This window comes from Camelus dromedarius, chromosome 31 (assembly GCF_036321535.1).
Source record: "Camelus dromedarius isolate mCamDro1 chromosome 31, mCamDro1.pat, whole genome shotgun sequence".
NCBI lineage: Eukaryota > Metazoa > Chordata > Mammalia > Artiodactyla > Camelidae > Camelus > Camelus dromedarius.
Window position 1 is genome coordinate 4367031 of NC_087466.1, and position 26942 is coordinate 4393972.

General features: G+C 53.4%; 2 protein-coding genes across 11 annotated transcripts in view; one reads left to right on the forward strand and one right to left on the reverse strand.

Annotated features, from left to right (window-relative positions):
* PISD (phosphatidylserine decarboxylase) overlaps window positions 1-1629 on the forward strand; it is a 30773-nt gene extending 29144 nt beyond the window's left edge. For all 6 annotated transcript variants that reach the window (XM_031443132.2, XM_031443131.2, XM_064481057.1 and 3 more), the window contains one exon: window positions 294-1629. In XM_031443132.2, the coding sequence (XP_031298992.1) occupies window positions 294-518 (225 nt within the window). In that variant the 3' untranslated portion in view covers window positions 519-1629. The remainder of the gene's footprint in view (window positions 1-293) is intronic.
* The window catches only part of SFI1 (SFI1 centrin binding protein), a 61480-nt gene continuing 36111 nt past the window's right edge, over window positions 1574-26942 (reverse strand). For 3 of the 5 annotated variants that reach the window (XM_031443124.2, XM_031443123.2, XM_010992250.3), the window contains 22 exons: window positions 26028-26098; window positions 24915-25007; window positions 23128-23225; window positions 21960-22026; window positions 18720-18850; window positions 13500-13581; window positions 13000-13178; window positions 12172-12247; window positions 11609-11704; window positions 11141-11217; window positions 10219-10321; window positions 9048-9144; window positions 6548-6708; window positions 6052-6126; window positions 5441-5515; window positions 5155-5331; window positions 4816-5078; window positions 4221-4325; window positions 3926-4139; window positions 2393-2709; window positions 1849-1960; window positions 1574-1774 (listed from right to left, as the gene is read on the reverse strand). In XM_031443124.2, the coding sequence (XP_031298984.2) occupies window positions 1670-1774; window positions 1849-1960; window positions 2393-2709; window positions 3926-4139; window positions 4221-4325; window positions 4816-5078; window positions 5155-5331; window positions 5441-5515; window positions 6052-6126; window positions 6548-6708; window positions 9048-9144; window positions 10219-10321; window positions 11141-11217; window positions 11609-11704; window positions 12172-12247; window positions 13000-13178; window positions 13500-13581; window positions 18720-18850; window positions 21960-22026; window positions 23128-23225; window positions 24915-25007; window positions 26028-26098 (2774 nt within the window). In that variant the 3' untranslated portion in view covers window positions 1574-1669. The remainder of the gene's footprint in view (window positions 1775-1848; window positions 1961-2392; window positions 2710-3925; window positions 4140-4220; window positions 4326-4815; window positions 5079-5154; window positions 5332-5440; window positions 5516-6051; window positions 6127-6547; window positions 6709-9047; window positions 9145-10218; window positions 10322-11140; window positions 11218-11608; window positions 11705-12171; window positions 12248-12999; window positions 13179-13499; window positions 13582-18719; window positions 18851-21959; window positions 22027-23127; window positions 23226-24914; window positions 25008-26027; window positions 26099-26942) is intronic. The other 2 variants (XM_031443122.2, XM_031443121.2) reach the window with 2 other exon arrangements.

Here is a 26942-nt window from a genome sequence, read left to right on the forward strand (position 1 = left end):
GGAATGTGGAGCTTGGGGTGGGATGTGCTGATGGAGGCCAAGTGTGTGAGGGACGCCAGTGCCCACAGGACTCCCCTTCTCCGTGTTGGTTTTGCAGCACCCTTTGTGCTGGTGAACAGCTGGGCCTGATGCCTCTACGTTCACAGCCGATCAGGCGCTGCCTAGTTAGACCCAGTCCACGGCCTGGGGTGCTATCCCTACCTCCCTTTCCAAGCAGGGCTTGGGGACAGGGGGTTTGGGACAGCAGGAGAGGTGTGTCCAAGGTCCACATGCTCTGCTCCCGCCTCCCCTAGGACCTGCACACGAACAGCCCGCGGTACAGCAAGGGCTCCTACAATGACTTCAGCTTTGTGACACACACCAACAAGGAGGGCATCCCCATGCGCAAAGGCGAGCACCTGGGCGAGTTCAACCTGGGCTCCACCATCGTGCTCATCTTCGAGGCCCCCAAGGACTTCAACTTCCAGCTGAAAGCAGGACAGAAAATCCGATTTGGGGAGGCTCTGGGTTCCCTCTAGAGCCTCTTTCCTGGCCACGGCTGCTACGGGGTCTTTTCCAGAGAAGCGTGTTCTGAGGAGGACCTCCGAGGCTGTCTGGGGAAGGGACTGTTGAGTCTGACCAGGCAGGACCTGGGTGACTTGTGTCTCTGCTGCCCAGGGGTGCAGACAAGGTCATCAGAGCCCTTGCCATGCCCCTAGACCAGTGTTGTCCCCTTTCCCACCTGAAGACAAAGTGCAGGCTGGGATGGTCTCACATTCCCTCTTGGAGATACTTTCTAACATGTCATATAAACTGGAGACCCTACCTCTCCTGGCCGAGCATTCAGTTGGTCTTGATTTCCATTCTGAGATAAGTGGTAGTACCGTACCTTCTTGCTGCTCCTCCCAGCACTGCTTTTTGGCTTCCCTTGCACGGGGTGAGGTGCCTCCCAGCACTGACTGTGGGTCCTCGCTGCCCTCCAGAGCAGGGCCATGGGGCCTGGAATGCAGCCTCTTTCTATTCCCAAATTCGCCCCACCCTGCTTGTTGGGAAAAAATGTCTTTTCTCTCTGCACTTGTGGCTGAACTCTGCCAGCAACCCCCCAACTGTGCCAGCAGTGTAGGGGTGGCCACTAATGGTTCAGTGCTTTGCAGGCCCTGATGACTTCTGGAGCTGGTTGGTCCTCTTTCTAGTGGGCAGGACCCATGATTAAACCTGCTCAGGGGTTTCCAGTGACTGGGGCAGGTGGTGGTGGTGGCCTAGCTGGGGTCAGGGGAGAGCCTGTGTCCCCTCCCTATATCCAGACCTACATAAAACATGGGAAAGTTGCTGCTGTTGACTCAGCGGCATGTGTTGGACATAGAACCCTGGTCTGTCTGGTATGTGTGGTGGGGGAGGGGGGAGGGAAATGTCAGTGCCTAGAAAACCTGTCCCCAGGTAACAGGTACGCAGTCCTTGGGGAGCCACTGATGGTGGGGACAGGGCCAGGTTTCATGTTTCCTGGGGACGCTGTGAATTTCTCCTGCAGGAGAAGCCATTTGAACTTTTTCAACTGTATCAGTAGCACTGTATTTTTGTATGAAAAGTGGGAGACTTCTGAACAGTGATTCATTTAATTGCAACATTTTGCAATAAAAAAAATTCATTGCAGCTTTACGTTCTGTTCCTGGATGTGGGCCCAGGGTGATGACTAGCACAGAGCCTGCCGCAGGGCCTGGACGCGAGCAATGCAGGCACGGATGGGCTGGCGCCGGGCCTGGATCTCGGAGGCTAGCTGTTGGATCTGCAGCTCCACCTGGGGAGGGGAGAGGTGGGCCAGACTGAGAGGAAGGACAGCCCAGAGCTGTCCCAAGGTGCTTGGAGTCTTACCTCCTGCAATTCTTCATGCACCTGCTGCTCCGCTTCCTGGTCCTCGGGCCTGGACTCCTCCCGGCTCAGCTCCAGCCACCGCCTCAGGCTGCTTGCTTGCCGCTGGCAGGACCTGGGGGAAGGATGCACCTGCTGCCTGGCTGGACCCCAGGCAGAGCCTCTGGCTTGGGGACAAGCACACCAATTACTTGCGGTGTGGGTGGAGGGAGAAGGGCTCCCATTCCCCCCTCTCCCCCACTCCACTCGTCTTCCCTGCACTGAGCTGGCTGCCTGGGACCCACGTGCTTCCCTCCTGCTCACATTGAGGGTCCCAGGCCTGGGCGTGGGGGACACAGGCCGTGCTCCCAGACCCCAGGCAAGGGCAGTTAAAGGCTTCATCCTGCATCACAATCACAACCGCTGGGTAGACACCAGCTTCCACATGACAGGCTTAAAGTTTTGCTCAGCTTTTCCCGCAGGTAAAGCTCACCTGGGCCTTCCTGAGCAGGACTGAAGGGGAAAGGTGCTGCCTGCGTGGGGGCCGGCAGTTATTTCTGGGTCTCACCTGAGGTTCTGCTTCATGGTCTGGTAGTCCTGTAGTTGCTGCTGGATGCCCTCCAGCTCAGCCTCCAGGCTGGAGTGACTGGTGGCAACAGACAGACAAGCTTGATCTTCACCATCCTGCCTGTTGGGCCCAGGATGAAACCAGGGATCCCTGGTGCCCGGAGTGGCCCGAGTGCTTGAGGCACCAACAGGCCTCAGGTGCACACCCGCAGCATCACAGCCACCAGGCCTGGCTGTGAAGTCCCCAGGAAGGAGCAGATGGGGTTTGGGGACACCAGCCAGGGATGGAGAGGCCTGGGGCGTTGGTCGTGCTGACACCTGTAAAGGAAAGACAGACACTGAGCAGGGAAGCCGGGAGGAAGGCGGGGAGGGGGCCCTGCGGCACCAGGAGCTGGAGTTCCCCACACCGGCCACAGCTCGCCCCTTCGGCACCTGACACCAGTGAAGAGGGTCCCACAAGCAACCAAGGGACACCTGCTCCTCTGTGGTCTGGCCCCATCGCTCTCCCAGAGCCTGGCTTAGCACCACCTAAGCCGCTGTTTCAAGCCCTACTGACTCCTTCACCCCTGCAACGCCCCTAGCTGAGACCTAGCACTTAAGTGAGGAAAGCGGTCAGAGGCAACTACTGTGCAGACACAGATACAATTTTCCTCCTTCCCTCCCGGTGACGGTGCTGCCTGGTGGGAATGGCCTTTCCTGTCCCCCACTCCTTCATCACCCCCACTGAGGTCGAAGCTCCTCAGACACCAGCTCCCTGGAGGGCGCAGGCCCCCCGCTGCCCCTCGGTGACCGCACACTTGTGCCTTCTCACATCTCCCTGCCCGGACTCTGACTCCTACGTCACAGGCCCCCGAGTCGTGGCCCCATTGGTTCTCAAGAGGTCACCTCAACCTGTGCTGCTGACTCTGAGTTTTGATCTCCAGCCCTGACCTTGTCTCTCAAGGCCAGACTCAGAATCCGTCACTTTTATCTCAAATCTGACAGGTTCAAGACAGACTCTTCATGCTTCACCCCACTGGGTCCCCACCCCCAGTCTTTCCTCTCACAGTAAAAGAACATTAGTTTCTGAGTTATTCAGGCCAGAAACCCAGGAGCCATCCTGGATTCCTTCTTTTCCTCTCAAACACATCAGAGCAAGTCCTACCTAGTCTGTCTCCCACGACATCTACAACCACCACCTCCGTCCCAGCCACAAGCATCTCCTGCTGGACCAGAGCACAGCAGCCACCATCCTCCACAACTTCCTGTTCTTAAAATCCAAACTTCTCACCAGGGCCTGCACGACCCTCCGTGATCTGCACTCTCTTCATCTGTCTGCATGTAGTTTTTTTGTCTCCACCACCAGGACGTAAGCTCACCAGCCCAGGGGCTGCTCACTGCTGTGTCCCTGGGACCGTGGTCTCCCTGCGTCTTCCCGAGCCCAGAGTGTTCCAGAAGCAATGAGTACAGCTGCAGTTACAGCACCGAGCACACAAAAACGAGCACTAGCCCTAAAGCCAGACCGAAAAGCAGGGACCCAGGTGACGGGACTTACCCTGGCAGGTGCTGCAGCCTCACTGGACAGGAAGGAGGGAGGGGGCAGCTGCTCCCAGCCTGCACTCACTACAGCGGGCAGCTTCAGGCCAGGCGCACTCGGCAGGGGGCTGCCTGGGTCCAGGGCTGTCCGGGCCTTTGCCAGGAAGGGCGTCGTCAAGCAAGGGCCTGCTGGCTGGACCACGCCGAGACCACGGTCCCACAGTGCCTCAGGCCTGAGCAGAGGGAAGGCAGGCGCTGGAAGCAGGAAGGAAAGGGGGCCACCCACCCGACAGCCCCAGAACCACACAACCTACCCCTGTCCCCTGAGGGTGCCGTGCCCCAGGGGGGTCTGGCTCTGCAGGGGCTCCAGCAGGAAGTTTGGGCGTCGAGGCTGCTTCCTCGCCCAGCGGGCAGCATTGCTGGGACGAAACACAGGCCGTTCACCCAGGCTGCCCAGGGGCTGCTGGGAGCCTGAGACCTCTGGGGGGTGGGGTCATCCAGTCCGAAACCTTCAATCTTAAAAGGGAGACTAAAGGCTGGAGAAGGAAAGGCTCTTGCCCCAGAGCCTACTGAACTAGTAACTCCACTGATGAGAGCCGGCACCTCGGGACGCCCCACCCGTGTTGCCTCCTCTGACCTCTAAGGCAACACAGGCTCCCCTTAGGGTTGGCCCTTGTCAGCTGCATCAGCAAAGCATGTGGGGACGGGGCAGGGGCCAGGTCACAAAGGAGTGGGGTTCCAGACAGGGTGCCTGTTTCCTGGCTGTAGCAGAATAAGTGGGGAGGCCACCAGGTCCTGGGGTGGGAGGGGGACTGCTCCACAGCCATGACCCTCGGGGCTCGGCGTCCTCCTTCCAAGCTCTGGCCCAGGTGGAAGTGCGGAGGCAGGGGTGAGGGATGGGCTACTCACAGCTCCAGGAGTTGGGGGTCCCCGGCGGCCGATGCCAGGCTGCCCGGAGCTCCCCGAGGCCCATGAGGAGTTGGTGGCCTCTTGATGTCCAGGGAAGCATCCCCAGCCCCAGCGGCAACATGGCTGGGAAGGGGACCCTCAAAGGTCACTCTTCTGCTGGACACAGTGGATGTGGGGGGCCGAGGCTCCCGGCCTGGGCCCAGTGCCTTCTGTTTCCAGATCGTGGCACAGCGACGGACTGCACGGTGGAGACTGTGGGCCGCCTGCAACCAGCCTCTGGTCAGGTCATGCTGACCCTGCCTGCCCCGACGGAGGGGTCAGGGGACGCCCTGGGCCTACCTGCACCTGCTGCTGGGCGTGCAGCTGCTGCCGGAAGGCCTTCGTGCCAGCTGCGAATCGCAGGAGGCGCGTGATGCCCTCCCGGAGGAGCCGCTGGTGGTAGACCTGCACCGCCCGCTCCTGCCGCGCCTTCTTCCTCCTCCTCTCCAGCACGAAGCCCAGCCACGCGGTCCACACCTCCAGGAGAGGAGGAGGTGAGGCCCAGCCGCCCTGCTAGGCTCCCCCAGGGGATGTGCCCACACCACCCCCAAAGGCAGGTCCTCTCCTGGGACGGGAGCCCTGTTACCTTTGCCTGTAGTGAGAAGGCCCAGAACCACAGGGCTCGCGCCGTGTCCTGTTGCTCCCGCCTCCTGTACACCAGCTACTGGCCAAGAAGGAAAGACCACCACGTGGCTTGGTCACTCTCAGACCCCGCTCTGGTCGGGCGCTGCCCTCCCTCCATGAAAGGGCCCAGCCCTGCCTGGCCCTGTGGAGGGGATCAAGGAAGCTCCTCTGGGAAGAACAAAGGCAAAGAGCTCTGGAGTCGGGAGCTGGGGCTGCACTGGGCTCCAGGAGGAAAGCTGGGATGGCGCTGAAGGAGAGGAGAAAGGGGCCTCCTGCTAGGAAGCTCCACCCAGCAGGACGCAGGACCGCCCGGGGTTTTATCAAGACCTAAAATGCACTTCTTGTTCATTCTTGGACATTACCCTGGTTATGTTTTCAATGTGACACTAGAAACAGTGACTTGAAGTGACCTGGCCTTAAGCAGGTCACAAGCGAAGGAAGCTGGTGGTGCCAGGAAGTGACTAGGGGTAGCAGGAGCCCTGGGAAGAGGGCAACGTTAGAAACTAGATTTGAACTAGAGGCGTGGGCTCAGGACGCAGAGGAGGTGGGGTGGGGGCTTCTCCAAGCTCCCACCTGTTGTCTCCACTGGCGGAAGCAGGCCCGGCTGAGTGTCCGGGCCAGGAGTCGGGTGGCCTGCCTCTGCAGGAGCTGGGGAGAGAGTGCGCACAGGGATCTGTGTGCCCGAGTGGTCAGGTGCCCAGAGCACCTGGGGACAGCACAGGGTGAGAGGCTCCAGGCCCATGCGAACTCCTCCCACCGCCAGGGCCAAGGGCCTCCTGACCAGCAGGGGCGTCCAGGTGCCTCTGTAGGTCGCCAGGGCCTGCCAGGCCATGGTTCACAGCAAGCCAGGTCCCCTCCTGAACCATCTTCCACCCGGGCAGACGGGACCCCAGCCTTCACTAAGCACCCAGAGAGGCTCCTGCAGCCTTGTGCCCACAGGACCCCAACCACCTAGCATCCACACTTGGCTGCCACGAGTTCTACAGGAAGGACCTTTCTTTCCCAGACGCTGTCTCCCACCCGGACAGCCCCGCCGCACAGGCGAACCAGGAGCTGCTGCCCGCCTCACCCGCTTCCTCACGCAGCCCAGGTGGTGCACCTTCCACCGGGCCAGGGCCTGGAGCAGCAGCTGCCGGTGGTGATGCTGCGCCGCCCTCTCCAGCCGGACCCTCCGCTGGGCCGCCCTCTGGCTGCGGTCCCGCCAGCGCCGAAACCAGGTCCTGAGACAGCCTACGGCAGATGTGAGGCAGCTGCTCTCTGGGAGGATTTACAGGGACGACCACGCAAGGGTGACAGCTGCGAGGACCATGTGGAGATCCAGCCGGGGTGTCAGCCCACGCCTGGTGAGACCACCACATGTGGACAGTGGCCACTCTGAGGACAGTTCTGGCCATCTTCAGCAACTACGCACACCCTTACTGGCTGGCACCAGGTCTGCTGTTTACCGCTGTGCCCCCTCAGGGCCCCCAAGCCATAAACCTGTCCACAGCGACTACAGGTGCGCCAGGGCCCTGCAGAAACTCCACAAGACACGAGAAGACCCGGGTCTGAGGGAGTGGGAGGCAGTGGCCAGCAGTGGCCCCGCTCTGTCTGGGAGGAAACAGGCTCAGAGGGCCAGGTGGCCCCAGGCCACATCCTGCACTGTGTCTGTCACCAGATTCTCTCGAGGGAACAAGCACTTTCTTCTGCTGACTTTCTTCCTTTTAAATTTTCCCTTTCCTTCAGCCCTGACAGAAGTTTCTTTTAGAGACAACAGGAGAGGGTTGACCCCAGGGCACTGAGGCCAAGACAGGGTGTCCTCCCGGACCCGTCTGGAGGCCAGGCGTGGGTACCAAGCGCTGCTGTTTCCTGGGCTCTGCTCTAAGTGCGGATTTCCTGGCCTCACTGGACCCTCATGACCTACCCAAGAGGCAGGTACTATTATCTCCATTTACAGATGGAGAAACTGAGGCTCAAAGAGGAGGCCGTGCCCGAGGTCACGTCGCCAGCTCATGGCCCACCTGCACCTCTCAAGCACTCTATTCAGCACGAGTGTCCACGACTCCTTGCCTGCTCTCCGGCACCCAGCCCACCCCGGCCCTGGACCACTGAAGCGTGCCTGAGACCCAGAGGCCTTAGTTAAGCCGGGAAATGGTTCCACAGGCACAGACTGTGCACCCACTGTGTGCAGAGAACAGTGTCCTGTCACACGGTCTCCCCAGTCCTGTGTACCAGCCGTGATGGACACACCAGCCCAGGAAAGCTGCCGCCCACAGTCTGCTGGAGGGAAGCAGCTTCAGCTGCCCTTTGCCCTTGGGCCTGTCACCTCTAACTCCCCACCATGGCCACCTGACCCAAACTGGAAGGTCCCTGAAGCACTGGTGCTGAAGCTCTGTCCAAGCAGAGACCAGGGGCAGGCTGAGCCCTGCGGTGTCTTTCCGGGGAATGACCAGAAACACAGCACTGGTTTCCATGCTAGGGGCAGCCTGAGGACACAGAGAGCGTGCTGAGGGCAGAACAGGGCAGGTGCGGGATGCGGGACCCCAGCGTTCCGTCCAGAGGAAAGCGGGGATCTGTGTTCACCAACACGAGAACTAGTCAGAACCAAACCAAAGCAGGTTAGCTTTTGTCCCAGAGGGAACACTATTAAGCCAACTCAACAACTTGATCCATTTTCAGTATGGTCCAATTTAAACCATTTCCATTTGTTTTCATTTCTATTTGTATTTCTTTTTTTCTAACTAGGAGCTGTCTCCTCAGAGTGTAAGACCCCCCCCCCCCCCCGGGCCAAGGGCCTCTGTTTCCACATGTCCCGCCTGGACTGCCTTCCCAGGCTCTTTATACAGCAGGTCGTGGGACTACCTGAGGCCACCCGGGCAAGTCCCTGCTCCCTCCAGGAAGCAGAACCCCGACATGATGGGGCTGACCTGACAAGCAGCACCCTTGGAAGGACCTTCCCATCACACCTCCCACCCCAACCACCTCCATCTCCTCCAGTCCGCCTGTGTCTTTATGCCTCTGTGATCTCAAGCCTCAGCTTTTCATTTTAACATAAACTGGCTGGCAGTCGGTTGGGAACAGAATCCTACAAGTTACCCCCTTGCAAATTCACGTCCACCCTGGAGCCTCAGAACTGAAGTCATTTGCTAAGAGGGTTGGTGCGGTGTTACTACCTGGTACCTGACTGGGGTAGGTGGGCCCTTAGTCCAGTATGACTGTTCTTATAAAAAGCCACAAGCACAGGGAAGACAGCCACGTGACAATGGGGGCCAAGGCTGGAGTGACGTGTCTGCAAGCCGAGAACACCAAGGACTGCTGGCAACGCCAGAAGCAGAAGAGGCAGGGACGGTGCCTCCCCTGGAACCTTTGGCAGGAGCACGGTCCTGCCGACACATTGATTTTGGACTTGGCCTCCAGAACTCTGGGAGAACAATGTTCTGTTGTTTGAAAGTCTGTGGTACTTCGCTACCTTGGCGCCAGGAAATCAATACACACAAGGAGGAGACAGAGACAGAAGGAAGCACCTTGGGAGCCCAGGACAGTTCTGGGTCCTCCACAGGGCTCTCCTCGGCATTTGCGGGCCCACTCACCCCTACTCAGCACCACCTGGGCCTCCCTGATGGCACACTCCTCCTGCTGTCGGTGGAATATCTGCACTGACGCCACCTCCTGCCACTCGGTCAGGACCTGGGGCAGACGAAGAACAGAGGGTGATCACGACATGTCTTGACTTCCAGGGGTCAGCCCAGCTCCTTGCAGTCAGGCCAAGAGGTGGATGCAGGGCGCTCACACACACTCTAGGAAGTGCCCACCATCCGTGCAGACCACAGGCAGCCATCCCCAGTCCCCTCGCAACTCAGGTGATGGGACCAGAGGAGTTAAACTTCATACTAAGCCACAAAGAGATCAAGTCCTTACGTGGGCTTTCATTCTATTATCTCTTAAATAGAAGCCATACGTTAGATGCATGTTCATACATGAGACACACATAAAATCACAGTAACACAGAGGACACTGGGGCCTGCTCCCCAGTCATGAACACCATCCCCCCACAAAGGCCTCCTCCTTTCTGAGCTCTGATGCCAGTCCTTCCAGGGCAGGGGACACACGCAGCCCAGGAGCCTTCCTGAGATCAGCCTGGGCCTTGACCATATGTAGTCACTGCTCATCCATGGAGGCTTCAAAGCCGTCAGGAAAAGCCCGGGGCTCCCAGCAACTGCTTTCTTCTAAAACACCGAGCCCAGTGGCCACCTCCATCATGCTACTTCTGTTTGAGTCTTGTCTCATGGCACATCTTCCCACGGCCACATCCTCCCAGCACATGGGACCAGGCCCAACCAAGCGGCATTTGGGGGGCTACTTCCCACCAATGATCACCAAGGGCCTCACATTCCCGGATGCTCTCTGAAAGGCCCCCATGGCCACAAATCCTACGAGGCCACTGAGCAGGTGCGGGCACCCAAGCTCCCTGTGCCCACAGACAAGGAGATGGAGGCGTGGAGACGTACACGGTTTGCCCCAGTGCAAAAGTCCACACTGGTTCTGGTAAGAGCTGGTTCACACTCACTACGTGCCATGCTTTTGCCTGAATGGACACTGGCTTGTAAGTCAGTGAAATAAACAACAGACCCACCTGCAGGCACGGCCGTGTGTTTCTAGGTACCTCGTTCAGTTCAGATGTCCGGAGACACCCCCAGGTCACCCCTTCACAGGGCCATGGCCCAAACCTCCTGGGCGACCAGCTGGCCTGCCCAGCCTCACCTTGGAGCACAGGGTCCTTCTGTAGTGAGCCGCTGCTCGAGACGCTTTCTTTGCTTCATCTGCTTGGGCCACGGCGTTCTCTCTCCAGCGATGTAACACATCCCTGCAGGCACACGGTGAGCCAGGGTGACCCACTGTGGAGACAGTGCGAGGTCTCCCTATGCCTAAGCGCACCTGTCACCCTGACTGCTGTGTTGATGCTGACCACACCCCCACCACGTGGCTGTGCACAGCTCTGTGCCAGCGCTGGGGGAGCACGGACCCCCGCAGCCTCACGCGTTTACGAGCAACAGGGAACACAGAGCCATAACCAGGCAACGACGTCACAGGTGGTTCACCCGTGATGAGAGGTAGAGACAAGGAAGCTGGAGGAAGGGCACTGGCAGCCTGGAACAGCACCGCTGAACAAATGCAGGGGAAGGGAAAGACAGCTGAACGAGGGAGGGAGGCCAGCAGAGGAGGAGGAGGTCAGAGCTGGGTTCAGCAGAAGCCGCAGGACGGGCTCAGGAGGGAGCGGAGCCGGGGGCACAGTGACGACAGATGATCCCAGAGGCTGGGAGTGACTGCAAAGTCTGTGAGAGGCCTAGAGAGCCAGGAACAGAGGGGAGGCTCCTGCCTGGGAGCTGAGAGGAGGTGACCTGGTGCCTCGAGAAGCCAAATCCTGTAGGTCTGCACTGGGCAGGGCAAGGCGCTCAGGGAAGCAAGACAAGTGGGAGACGTCGCAGCTGCTTCCCCAAGGCCCTGCTCCGCACACAGCATGGGTTCAAGACGCAGGAGGGGACCCAGTGAACAGCGCTCGCAGTGGAAAATCCAAAGCCAGCACAAGGCAGCCGGGCCCATCCTCCTGGCCCTTATCAGGGCCCCCATCCACCTGGGTCTGCAGCCTGCCCGCCCCAGGCTGGCCCGGGGCCCGGACACTCACCGCAGCACTCGCCTCTCGTGCTGGCTCTCCCTGGCTGCTGCCTCTTGCAGGATGCTCCGCACGTGGCTCTGATAAATCTGTAGATGACCAGGAGGACTAGAGGCCACCCTGGGACGCCTCACTCCCCATTCTCAGGCACCCTCAGAGGTGCGTCCTCAGCAGGGCTGCAGTGCCCGGGACACTGGGCACAGAGGGCGGGGGGGCCAGAAGCCCACCCAACAACAGGGAGAGGACTGGCTAAGCCCTCACCTGCCAAGTCCAATCCCCTGGACAAGGCTGGTACCCCAGCAAGGATGGGAGAACTCAGCTCTGCGGGCGTTAAGACCCACAGGCCAGGGTACTGGCTCTGTCTGAGCCTTATGGAATCACTGTTTTGGGAGGCGCAGGAGGAACTAGGAAGGGAAACAAAGCCTCTGGAATCCCCTCCCTGCGAGGTACGGAGACGTGGAGGAATGCAGTATCTCCTACCCCCCAGGTCTGTAGCGCCCTGGACAGCAAGGTGTGCCGGTGGTGAAGGCCGGCTCGCATCAGCTTCTGCCGCTCGGCGCCACGCAGGGCCAGGCACTGCGGACAGAGGAGACAGCTGGCCACCGAGGGCTGGGTCGAGAGGCTCAGCTGTGCCTCCATTTACACTCGGTTTCAGGGGAGCTTGGGGAAGATGCTTAACCCCTGAGCCCCAAGGTCCTCATTTACAGACAAGGCCTCTGAGGATTCAATGGTTAAGTGCCCACTTGTGGGCAAACTAAGCAGCATCAGCTCAGCATTTATTCACCCCGAGGGGGAGGCCTTTGAACCGTGAGATCAGGAACTCAGGGAAGAACAGCCCAGAAACTAACAGAACAAGGAACTGTGACCCTATCACCTCACAAAACCAGGTCGGCACTGCGCCTGCAGCCCGGTCTCCTCCCCACACTCGGAGGCAGGTGGTTCTGAGGGACCTGGGAGAAGCCCGTGTGTCCGCCCTGAGCCACCCTGCCCTCAGTTCCACCTGCCGCAGCCCCGTGTGGGGGGCGCCCGTGCCAAGGCCTCACCTCCTTCCACCTGCTCCAGGCCCCACGCAGGAGCTGTGCTGACTGGAACTGCGCAGCCTGCGCTCTGCCCATCCTCCTGTGGGGAGACAGTCTGTACTCCACGCCCAGCCAGATCCTTCAAGGGCACTCTTCAGAGGCCCTCCTTACAGACCCTGGCCCCTGCCTAGTGGTTCTTAACTTTGGAAGGCAATCAAGACTCTTTCAGAAGGAACTGGGCTCTCTGCCCAGAAAAGTGCACATATAATCACATTTTGAGGACAGCTTCACAGGGCTTTGTATTCACGCGCAGGTAACTGAGGAGGATGTTACAAGTGGCCAGAGTCTGAGCGGTGGGAGATCCTCAGAGCCCAGAGGAGACCTAGAAAGGCACCAAGGCAGGACAACACCTGCAGGGGACATGTGGGCACCTGCCCTGACCCCTAACCACACGGTGTGGTAGAAACTCCCATACCTGCCCCAGCACCGCCACTGGTCCTGGCGGATCAGCTATCCCAGCACAGGCCCGTCAGTCTCTTTCATGGCCATGGCTGCCTCTAGTGGGCCCCAACAAGTGAGCAGGACTGGCTGATGGACAGACCTCAGACCCACAGGGTCTCTGATCAGCTGAGCTCCTGATACCCCGGCAAGGATGGGAGAACTCAGCTCTGTGGGTGTAAGACCCACGGGCCCAGTTTTGCTTAGACTGTTTCAGGTTGGATTTCCGGGACCTAAGACCGGGTCTAGGCTTCAACGACCCCCCAGACAGATACTCAGAGCCAATAGCCCTGCTGCTCCCGCCAAAGCTGCCCTGAACCTGGAATGTCTTCCAAGGCCCACGCAGCCACTCACTCTGTTCTGAGCCCTCGGGCGCGCTCCCTCCAGACACTGAAGGCCTTCCTCAGCCACCCCAGCCGGTGGTGGGCACAGGCCACTGCCTGCTGCTGCAGCTCCAGGCGACATGCTGCCGCTTGCTGGTGCCATGTGGACCAGGACCTCCGCAGAAGCTGCCGCTCCAGGTGGAGGATGGCCTGCAGCAGGGAGAGATCAGAATGCATCAAATAGGATGGTGTACAGAAGCCAGGAAGGGTCTGCAGGCCACAAATGATGACCACGGCAGAAGAAATGGATGTTGAGGAGCTGCCCAGGCCCCACAGCCAACTATAAACTTCACTGACAAAGAAAACGGACACCCTGGACCCTGCCCCTGCCTCGTGAGTCCTGGACACAGGCAAGACGCCCTTCAGTTTGGGCCTGGGTGCGGGCAGCATGCTGAGGAGGGGAGGCAGTGAGTGTGAAGGCTTTAAGCAGGTCCTGCCGGTCCCAGCACCTCCTTGAGGAGAGCCTCTTACCAATCTCTCTGCCAAGCGGTGTTCTTGATGCTGAAACATCTTCTGACGCCAAAGAACAAACACTTGCTTCTCTAAACTCTCCCTAAAAGAACACAAACAAGTAACAGTAAAGCACTTAAAATCATTGGGTTTTCTCTCTTATATGGCACCATTATGAGGCAAATAAGCCCAGAGGAGGAAGGCAGACAATAACCAAAAATCCCACAAATGACCTACCACTTTCCAAGTTATTTCTGGCCTCACCCTCCCAGGATGCAAAAGACTGACTTTGAGACCCTGGTTCAACAGCCCCACAGTGAACTGCCAACAGTTTTCAACAATCACAGTGAAAGTCTTTCCTGTCCACACTGCGCAGCCAGGCTCCTGCTACAAATCCCTGGGGGAAGTGGTTAAAAACAGGTATCAGACCCCTAAGGCTGAGCTAAGCCCCAGGAAAGGGTATTTTAAACCAGTGTTCCAGGTGAGGTGGACAGAGAGACAGGTCTGTCCCCTCTGCCCAGGCCTGCCTACTCACCGTGATGACATGATGTCAAAACCCACAAAAGCAGCACTGGGACAACTGGCCAACAGCCAGCAGGGGCTGAGCCTTGGCAAAGCCACCAGGACCGATGCTGGGGGTGCAGAGAGGTGGCTCTCCTGACGTTTAACCCATCAGACACACCACGTTAGACGAAGAGCTCCACTTCCAGCCATGACACAGCCACTGGTCCTGGTCCTGCCCCCAGCCAGGTATTACAAAACGGGATGAGATATGAGGCAACTGTTTCCAGACACTGGACCAGATGTGACCTTTGAGAGATGTGATCTTTGAGAGATGAGAAATACGGAAGGTGAGCCCCTTGGCCACCCAGGCTTTCGCCTGTGGGCACTTTCTGGACACCAGGGGCAGGGGGAAGGAGTCCAAGCTGAGCACGACAGTCTCCCTGAGCTGAGGCAGAGACTGGGGTTCGAGACCACAGGGGACTGTGTGGACATGTGTCGCCTGCCTAAGCCTGGGCAGGCAGTGACCGTACCCCGCCCCTGGCACGCTGATGGACACCTGGTGCACTCCACCGAAGAGGCTGCTCAGGCAGACTCCACAAGCCCCAGCAGAGTGGCTGCTTCAGGACTAAGAGCTGAATGGAGGTATGAGGGGTGGGGCAGGGCTGGGAGATGGCGTTCTGGCCTAGTCTGAGTGAAGGGACCTCACAACTCAGTAAGGCCTTAGGAATAAAAGCTGTGACCTAACACCGAAGAGAAAATCAAAAAGACCCACACAAAGAAAGAATAAACCCACACTGGCCAGGATCAACAGGAATCACCAGAACAGGAACCACCACCTGCTACAAAATGCAACATACAGCATCGAAGGAAAAAGGTGTGAACAGAAATAATGAACCAAATTTAAAAACAGCTATTATATATGTTTGAGTACTTTAATGAAAACATAAACAAAATTAGTTACCAGACAGGAAATGGCGGCAGAGAAACAAACTACAAAAAGAAAACCTAAATGGTTTGGTGGTTCCTCAGAAAGTTAAATACAGAATTACCATATTGGCCTTACATACATAAGACCACTTACTTTGCTCTCAATAAAGAAAGAAATACTGTTGGAAAGTAAAAAAGCAAGCTGCATACTGGAAGAAAATATTTTCAATCCGTATATCTAACAAAAAACTTGTATCCAGAATATATTAAAAAAAATTCTGCAGATCAGTAATAATTTTTAAAAGGCATATAACTTAATTTTTTAAAAAGCTAGGAACAAGACTTGAACAGACACTTCACAAAAGATATACAAATAAATGGTCAATAGGCACACGATAAAGGCCGAGAGAGTCAAAATCTGTCTGGTATTCAAAGAATGAAAATCAGCTCAGACTGAAATGAGTTGACACAGCTCTACCATTAATCAGGTCAGGAGGACAGACACAGATAAAGCCAAATGCAAGAAAACACTGCTTCTCCCAAGGTCGAGCAGCAGCTGTGAGATGCCACAAGGAGCCCCCTCTTCTTTGAGTGGCTACTGCTTCATTGCCAGAGACGCCCACACAAGCTTTCCTCCTCTCACTCACTCCTGAGGATGCTCATGACCGCTCTTCCCCAGTGAGTCCCCACTCTCATCCCTCCTAGTCTTGCCTCAGAAACAGCAATCAACACAAAACTGATCCCCATTTCTCCAGATCCTCCTCAGAAGCCTTCAGTGGGAACCCAAAGGTTACAAATGCCCTTCCCTCGGGTAGAGCAGCATTCCAGAGTTCCTCCGAAACTCCCTCCTTCCTGGTAGCCAATCTGACTTGGTCAGACTAAACAGGCTTTTGTTCCTAGCTGATTGGGCTTAAAGAAATGCTGAATATCACTAGTCATCAGAAAAATGAGACAGCACTCCACACCTACCAAAATGGCTCGGTCAAAAACACTGACAAAAACAAATGTTGGTGAGGACGTGGAGCAACCAGAATTCTGAGTTGCTGGTGGGAGCAAAAAATGATGTAACCACCTATGAGAGTACGCATATCCTCCCCCTCTGGTCCAGAAGTCTACCCAGGTGTCTACCCAACAGAAATGAAGACATATTCCACCAAAACCAACTTTCACAGCAGATTTAAGCATAATGGCCTCAAACTGGAAACAACTCCTATGTGAAAATGGATCAAAATACTGTTAGATTCCTACAATAGCACACTACTCAGGAAAAAAACAGAACAACACAAAAAACAGCTACAGATACATGCAACAACCTGACTCAATCTCAAAAAATATCCTCTGAAGTTGAAAGGATGCAGCCACAATAAAGCACGTACTCCGTGATCCCACAGTATAAAGTTCAAAAATACGCAAAATTAACCTAGTATGGTAGAAATTACAACAGTGGCTACTTACAGGGGGTAGGAATTGACTGGAGGAGGGCATGAGGGAAATTTCTGGGGGGATGGAATTGTTCCATATCTTGACCGGGGTGTTGATTATCCAGGGATGTGATTTGTAAAATCTCATCAAACTGTTTACTTAACACCCATACCTTTCATTGTCTGTAAATTTTAGCTCAATTAGGGAAAAAAAAAAAAGGCAACCAGTCTTGTCTCATTAATAGTATAGTAGTTCACTGGTGGGTTAATAAACTTACCATTTTTAGTTATAATTCATGAGATTTCACCATAAATTGTGTTCCTAAAATATTTTTTAAAAATACACTAAGAAATCATAGGAAAATAGAACAAACATTTATTTGGAACTTTGATTTGTTAAACTCCAAACCAAACCTATGGATATTAATTTACTGTAAGTCACAAATCAGGGTCAGGAGGACAGTTAACACTCTGTGCTGGGCACTCTGCTTGAATTTCACATGGATTATCCCACTTAGTATTCATGACGACCCTGTCAGATAAGGGCTGTTATCAAATCATCTCCCTCTCACATCTGAGGAAACTGGGGCTCAGAGCGACTGAGTGACTTGCCTGGGGTCAGAGCCAGCAAGCGGTGGGGCAAGGGTCTGAACTCAGTTGGGCCTGTCAGTTTCTAAGCCAGGTTCTCAGTCACTCCACCTTCTCATGAAGCAGGAAGGCAGGAACATGAAAAATGAAGTTTTCTAAAAAGATCCAACTAAACCCAAACAGGGTAACCTCTAGGTCAGGGCTTCGCCAGCCTTCAAGCCTGTGCTCTTCTCTGCTTCTGATTCACCCTGAGTCCTTCCGTCTGGAGGGATGGCTCTAAGATCACCCATGCCTGTCCCCCCAACCACAGCCCTTTTAGGAGCTCCTCTTGGCTACTTTGAAGGCACTCTCAATTTCTGGCCCCCACAAAATGCCAAAATACGAAAAAGCAACAGCACCAAGCAAGACTTCAATTGTAAAGGAAACAAAGGGGCGTGTATGAGTGTTTTAGGTAGCGAAGCCATTTTTCGCATGAATCTTACACCAGACCTCAACACAGGAACTAAGGAAAGGCAGAGCCAAGTGCTAGCCCCATGTCCACCTCTTGTCCTTGTGGCTGCCCCCTAAACGCATCTCCTTGGACTCTGCTAAGGAGTCCCGAGTTCTGGCCGATTCCCTCAAACCAGCATTCAGCACCCTCCCAAGTCAAGATCACTGCAGCTTCTCCCAGTGCATGTCCCCTATCCCTTGTTTCTCTGTCTTAATTAGACATACACCGCCCACAGACAGGGCCGTCTCCAAAACTGCCACTTTCCCAGTGCCATGCTCCTGCTCAGACACTAGGGCCTTATCTACCTGTAGGATCAGGCAGCCCCTAGTCTGGTCCCGCTCATGCCACCTATTCCCACCACCACCCTCGGCCCCTCCAGCTCAGAGCAAGCCTCTCCAGGACTAGCTCTGAGCTCTGGAGGACCCTGTGGCTGACATAACAGGACACACGGATCTAAGCTGCTGAACTGTTCCTCATTTGTTTCTTGTCTATCAGTCTGACCTCCTCACAAAGATTTAAGGTTCCTACCAAGTCATCAAAAAGATCTTCCTCTTGATTCAGTAGAAAGTATTTGGACTTTGGAATCAGGGAGACCTCAGTGTAAACCCTGGCTCTGCGGCTTCCTGGCTGTTACGTGGGTGGGTTGTTTATCATTTTGATCCTGCTCTTGCAGGACTGCTGTGGGGAGGAAATGGATTAGCGAAGATGATGGTGTCAAGGCGAAAGAGCTTCTGTAGTTTCCTCTCCCCAGTCACACCACACCCACCACAGCGGGAGACAGGGAGACCCGCAGCCAGTCATCAACGATTCCTTCACTGCATTCCGCCAGCAGGGAGCAAGGACCTGCTATGGGTAAGTTTACCCTGTAGGAGCTAAAAAGATGGAGCTCTGTTTCTTGTCTGTCCTAATTTTGTTGATGACTATAATTTCAAGACTTCAAAAGGCCAGGTTTAGCAGAATAGGAACCAAGTGTTTCAAGGAAATCATGCTCAAGAAAGCCAGCCAAGTGATGCAAGGTCCAACCACGCTCTGATCCAGAAGGTTAATGGGCAGCTTTACGCAGCTCACTGTGGCGTGTAATGAGGGAAGGGGCATAAAACCCAGGCTGTTCTGAAAGCCCTTGCTGCAAAGATGGACCAAAGTTTTCCCAGGGGGGACGCTGGCTGTCTCTTCCTGCTAGATGAGATCAATGAGCCCACATTATTGAACATCCAGGAAGAACCAGGGCCTAGGGGACTGGCAGGCTGAAGAGTAAAGCAAACGGCTGTGTGGGCGGCAGAGTTAGACCCAAGAGGCCTGACGCGGGCGAACCTGTGGAAGCGCACCGCTCTCGCACTGAGGGCGCTCTCCTGCTGGTGCCGCCGCCAGAGTCTTCTCCAGGCCTGGAAGGCTGCCGGCAGGGCTCTCTGCTGGAAGTGACCATCTGCTCTCGCCTGCAACACCTAAAGTAAAACAATGACTGACCTTTATTTGTACTTCATATTAAAAAAAGGAAAAAGACCTTTCAGGGTCACACTTTCAAGGGAGAGTTGCTTTCTACGTAAAAATTTTTTAAATAAAAATCATTATTTTTAATCTTTGCCAACATGATAGGTAAAAATGAAACATGATAGATGAAAATTTTCCCCTTTAATTAAAAATGAGTTAAGCATCTCTTCATATATTTATGTATGTATGCCTGGATATATACTTATCTAAATTTTTTTCCCTACAGCCTAAGTGTTCATACCAGTTGCCCACTTTACTATTTGACTGTCAGCACTTAACTCAATGACATACATGGGCTTTCTGAACCTTAAACGTATTAGTCCTCTGTCATGTGTTCTCAGTATTGCCCTTACTCTGTAATGTATCTTTTGATTTTATGTTTATTTGTAATACAGATGCTTTAAATTGTTATGTAACTACAAAAGGCTACTACTATTTCACTGATACATCAGTAGGAAGCCAGACAATGACCTAAGAATCTGTATGCCTCCACGATCCAAAATTTGAGGGGAAAGCATACCAATGTGTGGCAGTTTTTACAACAAGGCTCCATGTTCTCTGATATTCCTTCCTTTGAATCCGGGTGGACAGTGCCTACTCTGACCAACAGAATATGGTGAAAGGGACACTAAGTGACCTGGGAGGCTGGGTCATGAGGGGCCACACAGCTTCTCTCCTGCTCACTGGACACTCACGTACGGAGCCCTGGGCTGCAACACAGGAAGTCTGACCTCGCAGAGGCTGCCATGCTGTCAGGAAGTCCAAACCTCTCAGAGAGGTCGTACACAGGAGCTCTGGTTAACAGTCCCAGTGGATCCCTGTCTTCCCCGAGTCATTCCAGCCCAGGAACCAGACACATGAGTGAAGAAACTTGTAGAAGATTCCAACCCCCTGCCATTAGAATTTTCCCAGCTGAGGCCCCAGGAATCATGGAGCAGATACCAGCCACCCTTGCTATGTCCTGTCTCAATTTTTGACCCTTAGAGTCCTTAAGATAATGAAACAGTGGTTGCTTTATGCCACTGAGTTTGGGGTGATTTTTTTACAGAGCAATAGAAAACTAAACAGTGTGCCTCTGCATGTGTTTATGAACACACAGACACACAACACTCCTACCCACATGGAGGGAAAAAAATACCAGGTTTACTCACCAAATGGACATTTTTTTCCTTCTTTATGTCTCCCTACACTTCCCACATTTTCTGTGTCTACATGTTGCTGATGGGCATTTTCAAATGTAAACAAGAGCAGGAGCAAAAGTATAATGAACCCCCACAAGCTTAACACCCAGCTTCGACAATTAGCAAACATTCTTTTCATTCTTTATATATTACTTTTGTAAATAGAAAGAACTCACAGTAAATAATACTTTTATTTTTTCCTAAAATAGGAAGAACTGATGTGCTCCTTGGATATCTAAACCAAGAGACGACAGTCAGACGGTTAGCTCCAGGTTTTTTAAAAAACAACAGCAACTAATCAGGGCTCCAACTATTTTTCAGACCTTCTGCTGGGCGGGCTGTGCCAGAGCCACAGGGGAGATAAGAGCTCTGACCCTTGACCTTTGCCAGTGCTGGGCCCCAGGGTCCAGGAGCTCTTTCTCCAGAAAGGAACTAAAAGAGACCCTTTGCTTCTTTTCCACCTTGAATAAACACAACCTTTCAACTCTGGCACTCACATTCTTTTCCTAAGAGGGCTCTTTCTTTACATTCTGTTCACTTGCATTAAATGAGCTTAAGAGACCAACTGGCAGTGTCCTTTCATGAACAGCCACATAGTCCAAAGGTTAGAGAATGCACCACTTCTAAGCATTCTCTAGGTGTGGGAGGCAAAGGTGATACAAAAACAAGCCATGCCCTGGGTTTGTCCCCTTCATCCACCAAGAAGTGAGGTGATTCTTGAGGCAATCACCAACAGCTCACTATTCACTCACTCACACTAGTCAGCACCTACGCTTTGCCCACAGTTCAGAGGCAGGACAGCCTGGCAGGGAGGGAGGCTGGCAAACACCACCCTGAGAAAGCTGCCCGTGAGGCAGGGCGGGGGGAAGAGAGGTAACACCTGAGCTGAGAGGGCAGCGGGAACAGAAGCAAAGGCACCGGGGACACAGGAGCAGAGGACCTCGAGGAAGCACTGCAGCTTGACTGGCCAGCCTGCAGCTGGGAAGGGGCGGCGACAGTGGTAACACAAATGGACAGTACCAGCTCCCAAAGGAGTCTGGATGTCACCTCAAACTGCAATGAACCAGCTAAACTCTTTAGATCCACGTGTTGGCAGCAGATTGGGGGGGTTGGAGAGGGCAGCCCAAAAATAAGTGGGAGGAGTCTGGTGTGTGCCCTCCCTGTTTCACTGCAGGGACAGCCAAGCAGAGGCAGGCTTAGCACCACTTCCCACTGCATGGCCCATGCAGACATCATCAATCGAGCACACAACCCCCCAAGCCTGAACGTGGAGTCCTCGCTTCAGCACTCCAGACAGCTACCCCTCATGAGACCCACCCAGGGGCTAAACTCCACGCCCTGCAGGAGCAGGAATTCTGTCTGCTTTGTATCATTGCTGTATCCTCAGTGCTCAGCACTGTGTCTGAGGCATAGCAGTGGCTCAGTAAGTCTTTCTTAAATGGAACTGAACCAGTCTTTCTCAACCTGCCCTCACCTCCACCCACCGCTGTGGGTACCTGGGTCTCACACCGTTCAGCACTAGGAGAGGGTGCTGAGGCTCTGCACCTTTCCCAGCATCTCCTGAAGGTCCCCCTGGGTGGTAGGATGGCTGAGAAATACCATCAGTGACTTGGGTAAAGATGTGAACGGAACGGCTGACAAGCTCAGCACTTGCAGAGAGAAGAGCTTGCACTTTCAAAGCAGATGAAGAGATGGGAGTTATGCAGACTTTCTGCCATTGCTGGAGGGGCCTGGGGCAGATACTTCTGAGCTTTTCACAACACCCTCTCTTCCAACCAGACCACCGGACCTCTTGGCACAGGCCTTTTCCAAGAATCTTTCCAAAGCTAATGGGTCTAAGACTGTAAGCCAGCAGAGCTCCCTGCTCTGAAGAACTCCATACCTGCTGTGTCCGCCTCTTCTGAGTATGCTGTAACCACAATTTGATACACTTGCGTAGCAATGATATTCTGAAATGAAACACACAACACTGAGGTAACTGCCTGTCCCACTTCTAGGTTTCAGGTTTTTATAAAGTTCTGATTTTAAGGCAGGTAAATCTGGGTGTGGGTACACTTGGAGCATTAAAGACGCCCCACGGGTTTCATTCTAGGAGAGGGAAATAAGAACCTGATTTCTGACATGAAATCTGCCAACCCGATTTTGAACTGTGGCTACTAGCCCCCAAAATCTGACAACTTTCTTGTAAACTTAATGAGACCACAAGCACAGTGTTCCTGGAACTCAGGTAATATGAATGGAATCCTGCAAATATCCTGAATTTTCTGATTTTATGGCCAAACTCTGGGGCCTGTTTAGGACCACCTGGGTCTGTGACATGCTTTCACACAGTGATACTGACAGTGAGAATCACATTCAGCTTTGTAAACCAGGATTCAGAGTAATGGTATACCCCGACAATTCCAAATTCATTCAAATACTGCAATTCTCACTGACTCATTAAAAAGTGCTCCAAAATTGGACCTGTAACTATGCAACTTAGGTTAATTATACTATGGGGGGAGGGCATATTGAACATTTCCTGAAGCAAGAAAAAGCAGATAGTGTGGTTCCTCCCGAACAGTAAGACTAAGGGGTCAGAGGGAGGGGTCTAAGCAGCCCTTATTTTTCACTTTCTACTTCTTTCCTATACATTCTGAGTTCTTCCTGTGGACATGTGGTGCTTTTATTTAAATGATAACTCTAAAAAATTGAAGACTCTCTCTACACCCTCCAAGGCCAAGCCACAAATATTGACATGCCTGGGCCATCCCTGTAACAGTATCAATGCATAAATCCCAAGATGTGAACATCACTAAAGCCTGAAAACTGCGGCAGTGAGCTGGCAGGCCCCTACTTCAAGCTGTGGTGGCTGAGAACCAGTAGAACACCCTCATTCCACCACCCACCTCATCAACCAAAAGGAAAACGCAAGCTCAGGAACCACTGGTTTACAGCAGGGCCTTTCTGAATCTGCCACAGTAACGCATGCACGAAGGGTGAGTGGTGACTGCTGGAGACCACTGCGTCAGCCACAGTGGGCCCCAGGGGGCCTGGAGGGCCAGTCCCACCTGCAGTGGTCTGAGGCAGCATGCAGTAAGGGGAGCTGCTTCCTGTCCTCCCTCTGCTCAACCCGAGACTGCCAGAGGTTCCAGAACCTGTGCAGGAGCTGAAGCAAAACAGGGAGGAAACAGACATTTATTAAGGAGAAAGGTAAAATGACTTCTCCTAACCCGCAAGTTAGCAAATCCTTAACTCCGGACAACTGCAAGCTCCCCCAAGGCAGGACTCACCTCAGTCTGGAGCACCCAACATATAACAGCTTACGAAACAATTATGGCTAAGCTAGCTATGTAGAACTATTCTGAGTCAATATAAATGGCAAAAAGCTGGGTCTTTCCAAATCTATGGAAATCAGAAGTGAAAAAGGCACTGTGAATCTGGGCCTCACGGAAGACAAGGCCGCTTCAGAAATCAGAGCTGATCTTACCACGTGTTACTGCCTATGAAGCAGTCTTGCCAAGAGGTTTAACTTCAGCCTAATCAAGCCCTTAGATCTAACTTCTAGTTTACAAAAGCTACACAGTAACAAGGAAAATAAAGTGACATTAAAAGGAAACAGAAAAATGGAGAAAATGGAAGACTGTACAGAATAACTTGTCTTCCTTTTCAAAAAGTCAATGTTATTTTAGAAAACAGGGTACATTAATGCTAAGTGAAATCAGCCAGTCACAAAAAGTAAATACCGAAAATAGGAGGCACCTAGAACAGTCAAGTTCAGAGACAAAAAGGAGAACGGTGGTTGCCAGGGGCTGGGGGAGGAGGAGGAGAACAGCAGTTATTGTCTAATGTGCAGCGTTTCAGTTTTGCAAGATTTAAAAAGTTCTGGAGATGGATGGTGGGGATGGTTGCACAATAATGTGAATGTACTTAATGCCACTGCACTGTACACTTAAAATGATTAACATGGTACATTTTGTTATGTATTTTACCAGAATTAAAAAATAAACAAGTTAAAGAAAAGAAGTGAGCGGGAGAGGGGACCGTTACTGATCAAGAGTCTAAAAAGACATAACCAAATATAGTGAGTAATCAATCCTTAACTGAATCCTGATTTGAAAAAAAAACAGCTATAAAGACATTTTGGGGGCAACGGTGGAAATCTGAATATGGGCCGAGTATTGGATAATATTAGTGAATACTGTTCATTTTAGGAATGAGAATGACACTGTGGCTATGAAAGGAAATTTGGGGGCGATAATACACATGCTGAAATGTTTAGGTGTGAAGTGTCACAATGTCTGTAATTTACTTGGAAATAATTCAGGAAAAAAAGAGAAGCAAACGTTAATTACTGATTTTACATTTGCTTTTTCCTTATAATAACTATTAAATTTAGATAGTAAAGCAGATAGATGTTTATTATACTGTTCTTCATATTTTTCTGTACTTTTGAACATCTTCATAGTTAGAACACCCCATCCTCCTACACCCAGAAACACAATCTACAAGTAGAGATAGAATGTTTGTTGCCCTCAGGTAAATCAACCACTGAAGACAATGGTCTCACAGTGCAAACACAACCAGAGGCTCCTGGAATGCAAGTCTTGAAGTATGTCCCCAGTTCAAGGTTGGAATCCACAGTCCCTGACCTCTTATTCAACTATCAATTTTCTTAGCAAACAGATTTAAAAAATGGGATTAAACAAGAGAAAAACAAGGGTTTCTCTATCCTCTGGTGTGAATTACTGAAGAAAATGGACACGAAGGTTTTAGAGTCTAACGGTCTGAATAAACCTCCAAGCACAAAGGTTTAAAAAAAAAAATGAACAAATGGCCATCAGCAGAGGAACCTCACCATGACATCACGCTGCCGATGAGCGAGATTCCTTCTTATTCGTTGGAGATGAGCACAGCTCACATTGTCTCTCAGGGCTCTAAAGCAAAAACGCTGTGAAGAGGAGAGGGACACAAATCAGTGGTGCGTCTGTAACAAGCGCAGTGCCCGAGAAGGTGGCAAGAAGCTCAGCTGTGGCTGCTCACAGCTGCTCCCGTGCCCCTGAGAGTGTTCTCTGCTCCGAGAGCTGACTGGGAGCCAGATACCAGCCAGCCCGCACAGTAGGCACTCAGTAAACAGCTGCGGGACCGCTCCCTCCATCCACAGATACTGCACAGGGGCAAATACTCCCTCACCTCTGACCGCAGGGATCCCTGTGACCCAGACGGGAACACGAGACAAAGGTCAAAACATCAACTCTGCCTCGCAGAAAAGTCAGGAAAGAGATAGGCTTTTAGCCTATGGGGTGGGTTTTTTTTGTTTTTTGTTTTTTACCGTGTGGGGTCAACGTGTATACTTACACAATTTTAAATGCAGTTTTGCAAGAGCAGAATAGAGGGAAGAGAAGGAATCCTTGATGAGCAGGGGGTGGGGCAGGGGCAGGACATGCTGGCCTGACTCCAGCTCTGTCAAGAATGCCTCACGTGGGACGAAGCAAAGCCCATTCCCCCACAGCCTGGGCTTCAGTTTTCTGAGACAGAAGTGAAGTGATTTGAGGTTTTCATATTGTGCTCTGTGGACCCCCAGAGGCTCCTGAAGTGTCTGAAGGCCATGTGGCGTGTGAGGGTGGGGGAGAGCAGCCAGCAGAATGGGGACTACTCCCCAACCTTGCTTCACCCACAGCACCTCTGCTTTGACTGACTGCGAAGACGAGGCTCCCACCATTAAACAGGGGTCTGCCATGTAAAAAACCCAGGACTAGATCACTTCTAAGGTTCCTCCACAGCTCCAAAGCCCTCTGACCCTACACCATCACCCCTCTGATCCAAGATGAAAATAGGGACACTGCGGTGAAGAAGGGCTCCATGACGGAAGCTGACCAGATGTGTGTGCAGGGCAGGGTGGGGCCCGGGCCCTGGAGTGGACGCCTGGGTCAGGCTGACGCAGGGCCTCACAAGGCTGCAGCGCTCTTACCAGCAAGGTGTGCTGTCGGTGCTCTTCTGCCGCCTTTCGCCAGGCAGCGTCCTCTGCACACAGCAGCACATCTGCAGGAGTTAAGGCCGCTCCTCTCAACAAGGTCCTGCCCCCACCCGGGATCCCAGTGACCCACCTGAAGGGCCCTGGCTGCAGGAGATGACGGGCATGCCAGGCGGGCTGGGGTCCACCTCTGTCTGGTCTGATGACCCAGGGAAAGGTGGACTAAGAGGAACCATGTGAGTTACTTGTCAAACAGCTGGTCCTGCCTTTCTCCCCACTTCACGAGAGGCAAAACCAGCGGAGATAAAATGCCACCAATTTCAGTGAACATTTCAACATCTAAGCAGAACCTGGTCTCCTGCGTTCTGTTTTGGTGTCACAATCCAGCCGAACGTTTCAGCTAAAAACCTTGGAGTTATTTTTAAACATTTTCTCCTCCAACTCGCTCCATCTACTTGGTTGCCAAGTCCATCTGCTCTCCTCCCAGGTCTCCCATTCTGTCCCCGCTGGCAGCACTGTGCAGTGTGCTGGACTTGTCCCCACACAGACTGGTCCCCCTGGACGGTAGCCTCCCTCCTACCATCTAGCCTCAACCTTCCTGCAGAACAGATCAGTGCTGCATCGCTCTCTTCTCAAAAATCTGCAGAGGACCCCTGGTGCCACTGGGATTAAGCCCAAATTTCTGACCACTGCACACAAGGGCTCTATGGGCCAGTCCTCAGCCTGCCACCTCCCCACTGCCCTCCATACTCCAGCACTCACTGCGGACCCTGGTTGCCACCCCTGGATATCCCTCCTCATCCCACCTGTACCAGTGCCACTCCTGCCACCTGGAATGCCCTTCCTGACCTCCCCGCCAGGAGAACATGTCATCTCCCAAGGCTTAAACTCAGCTCAAACATCACCTCCTGG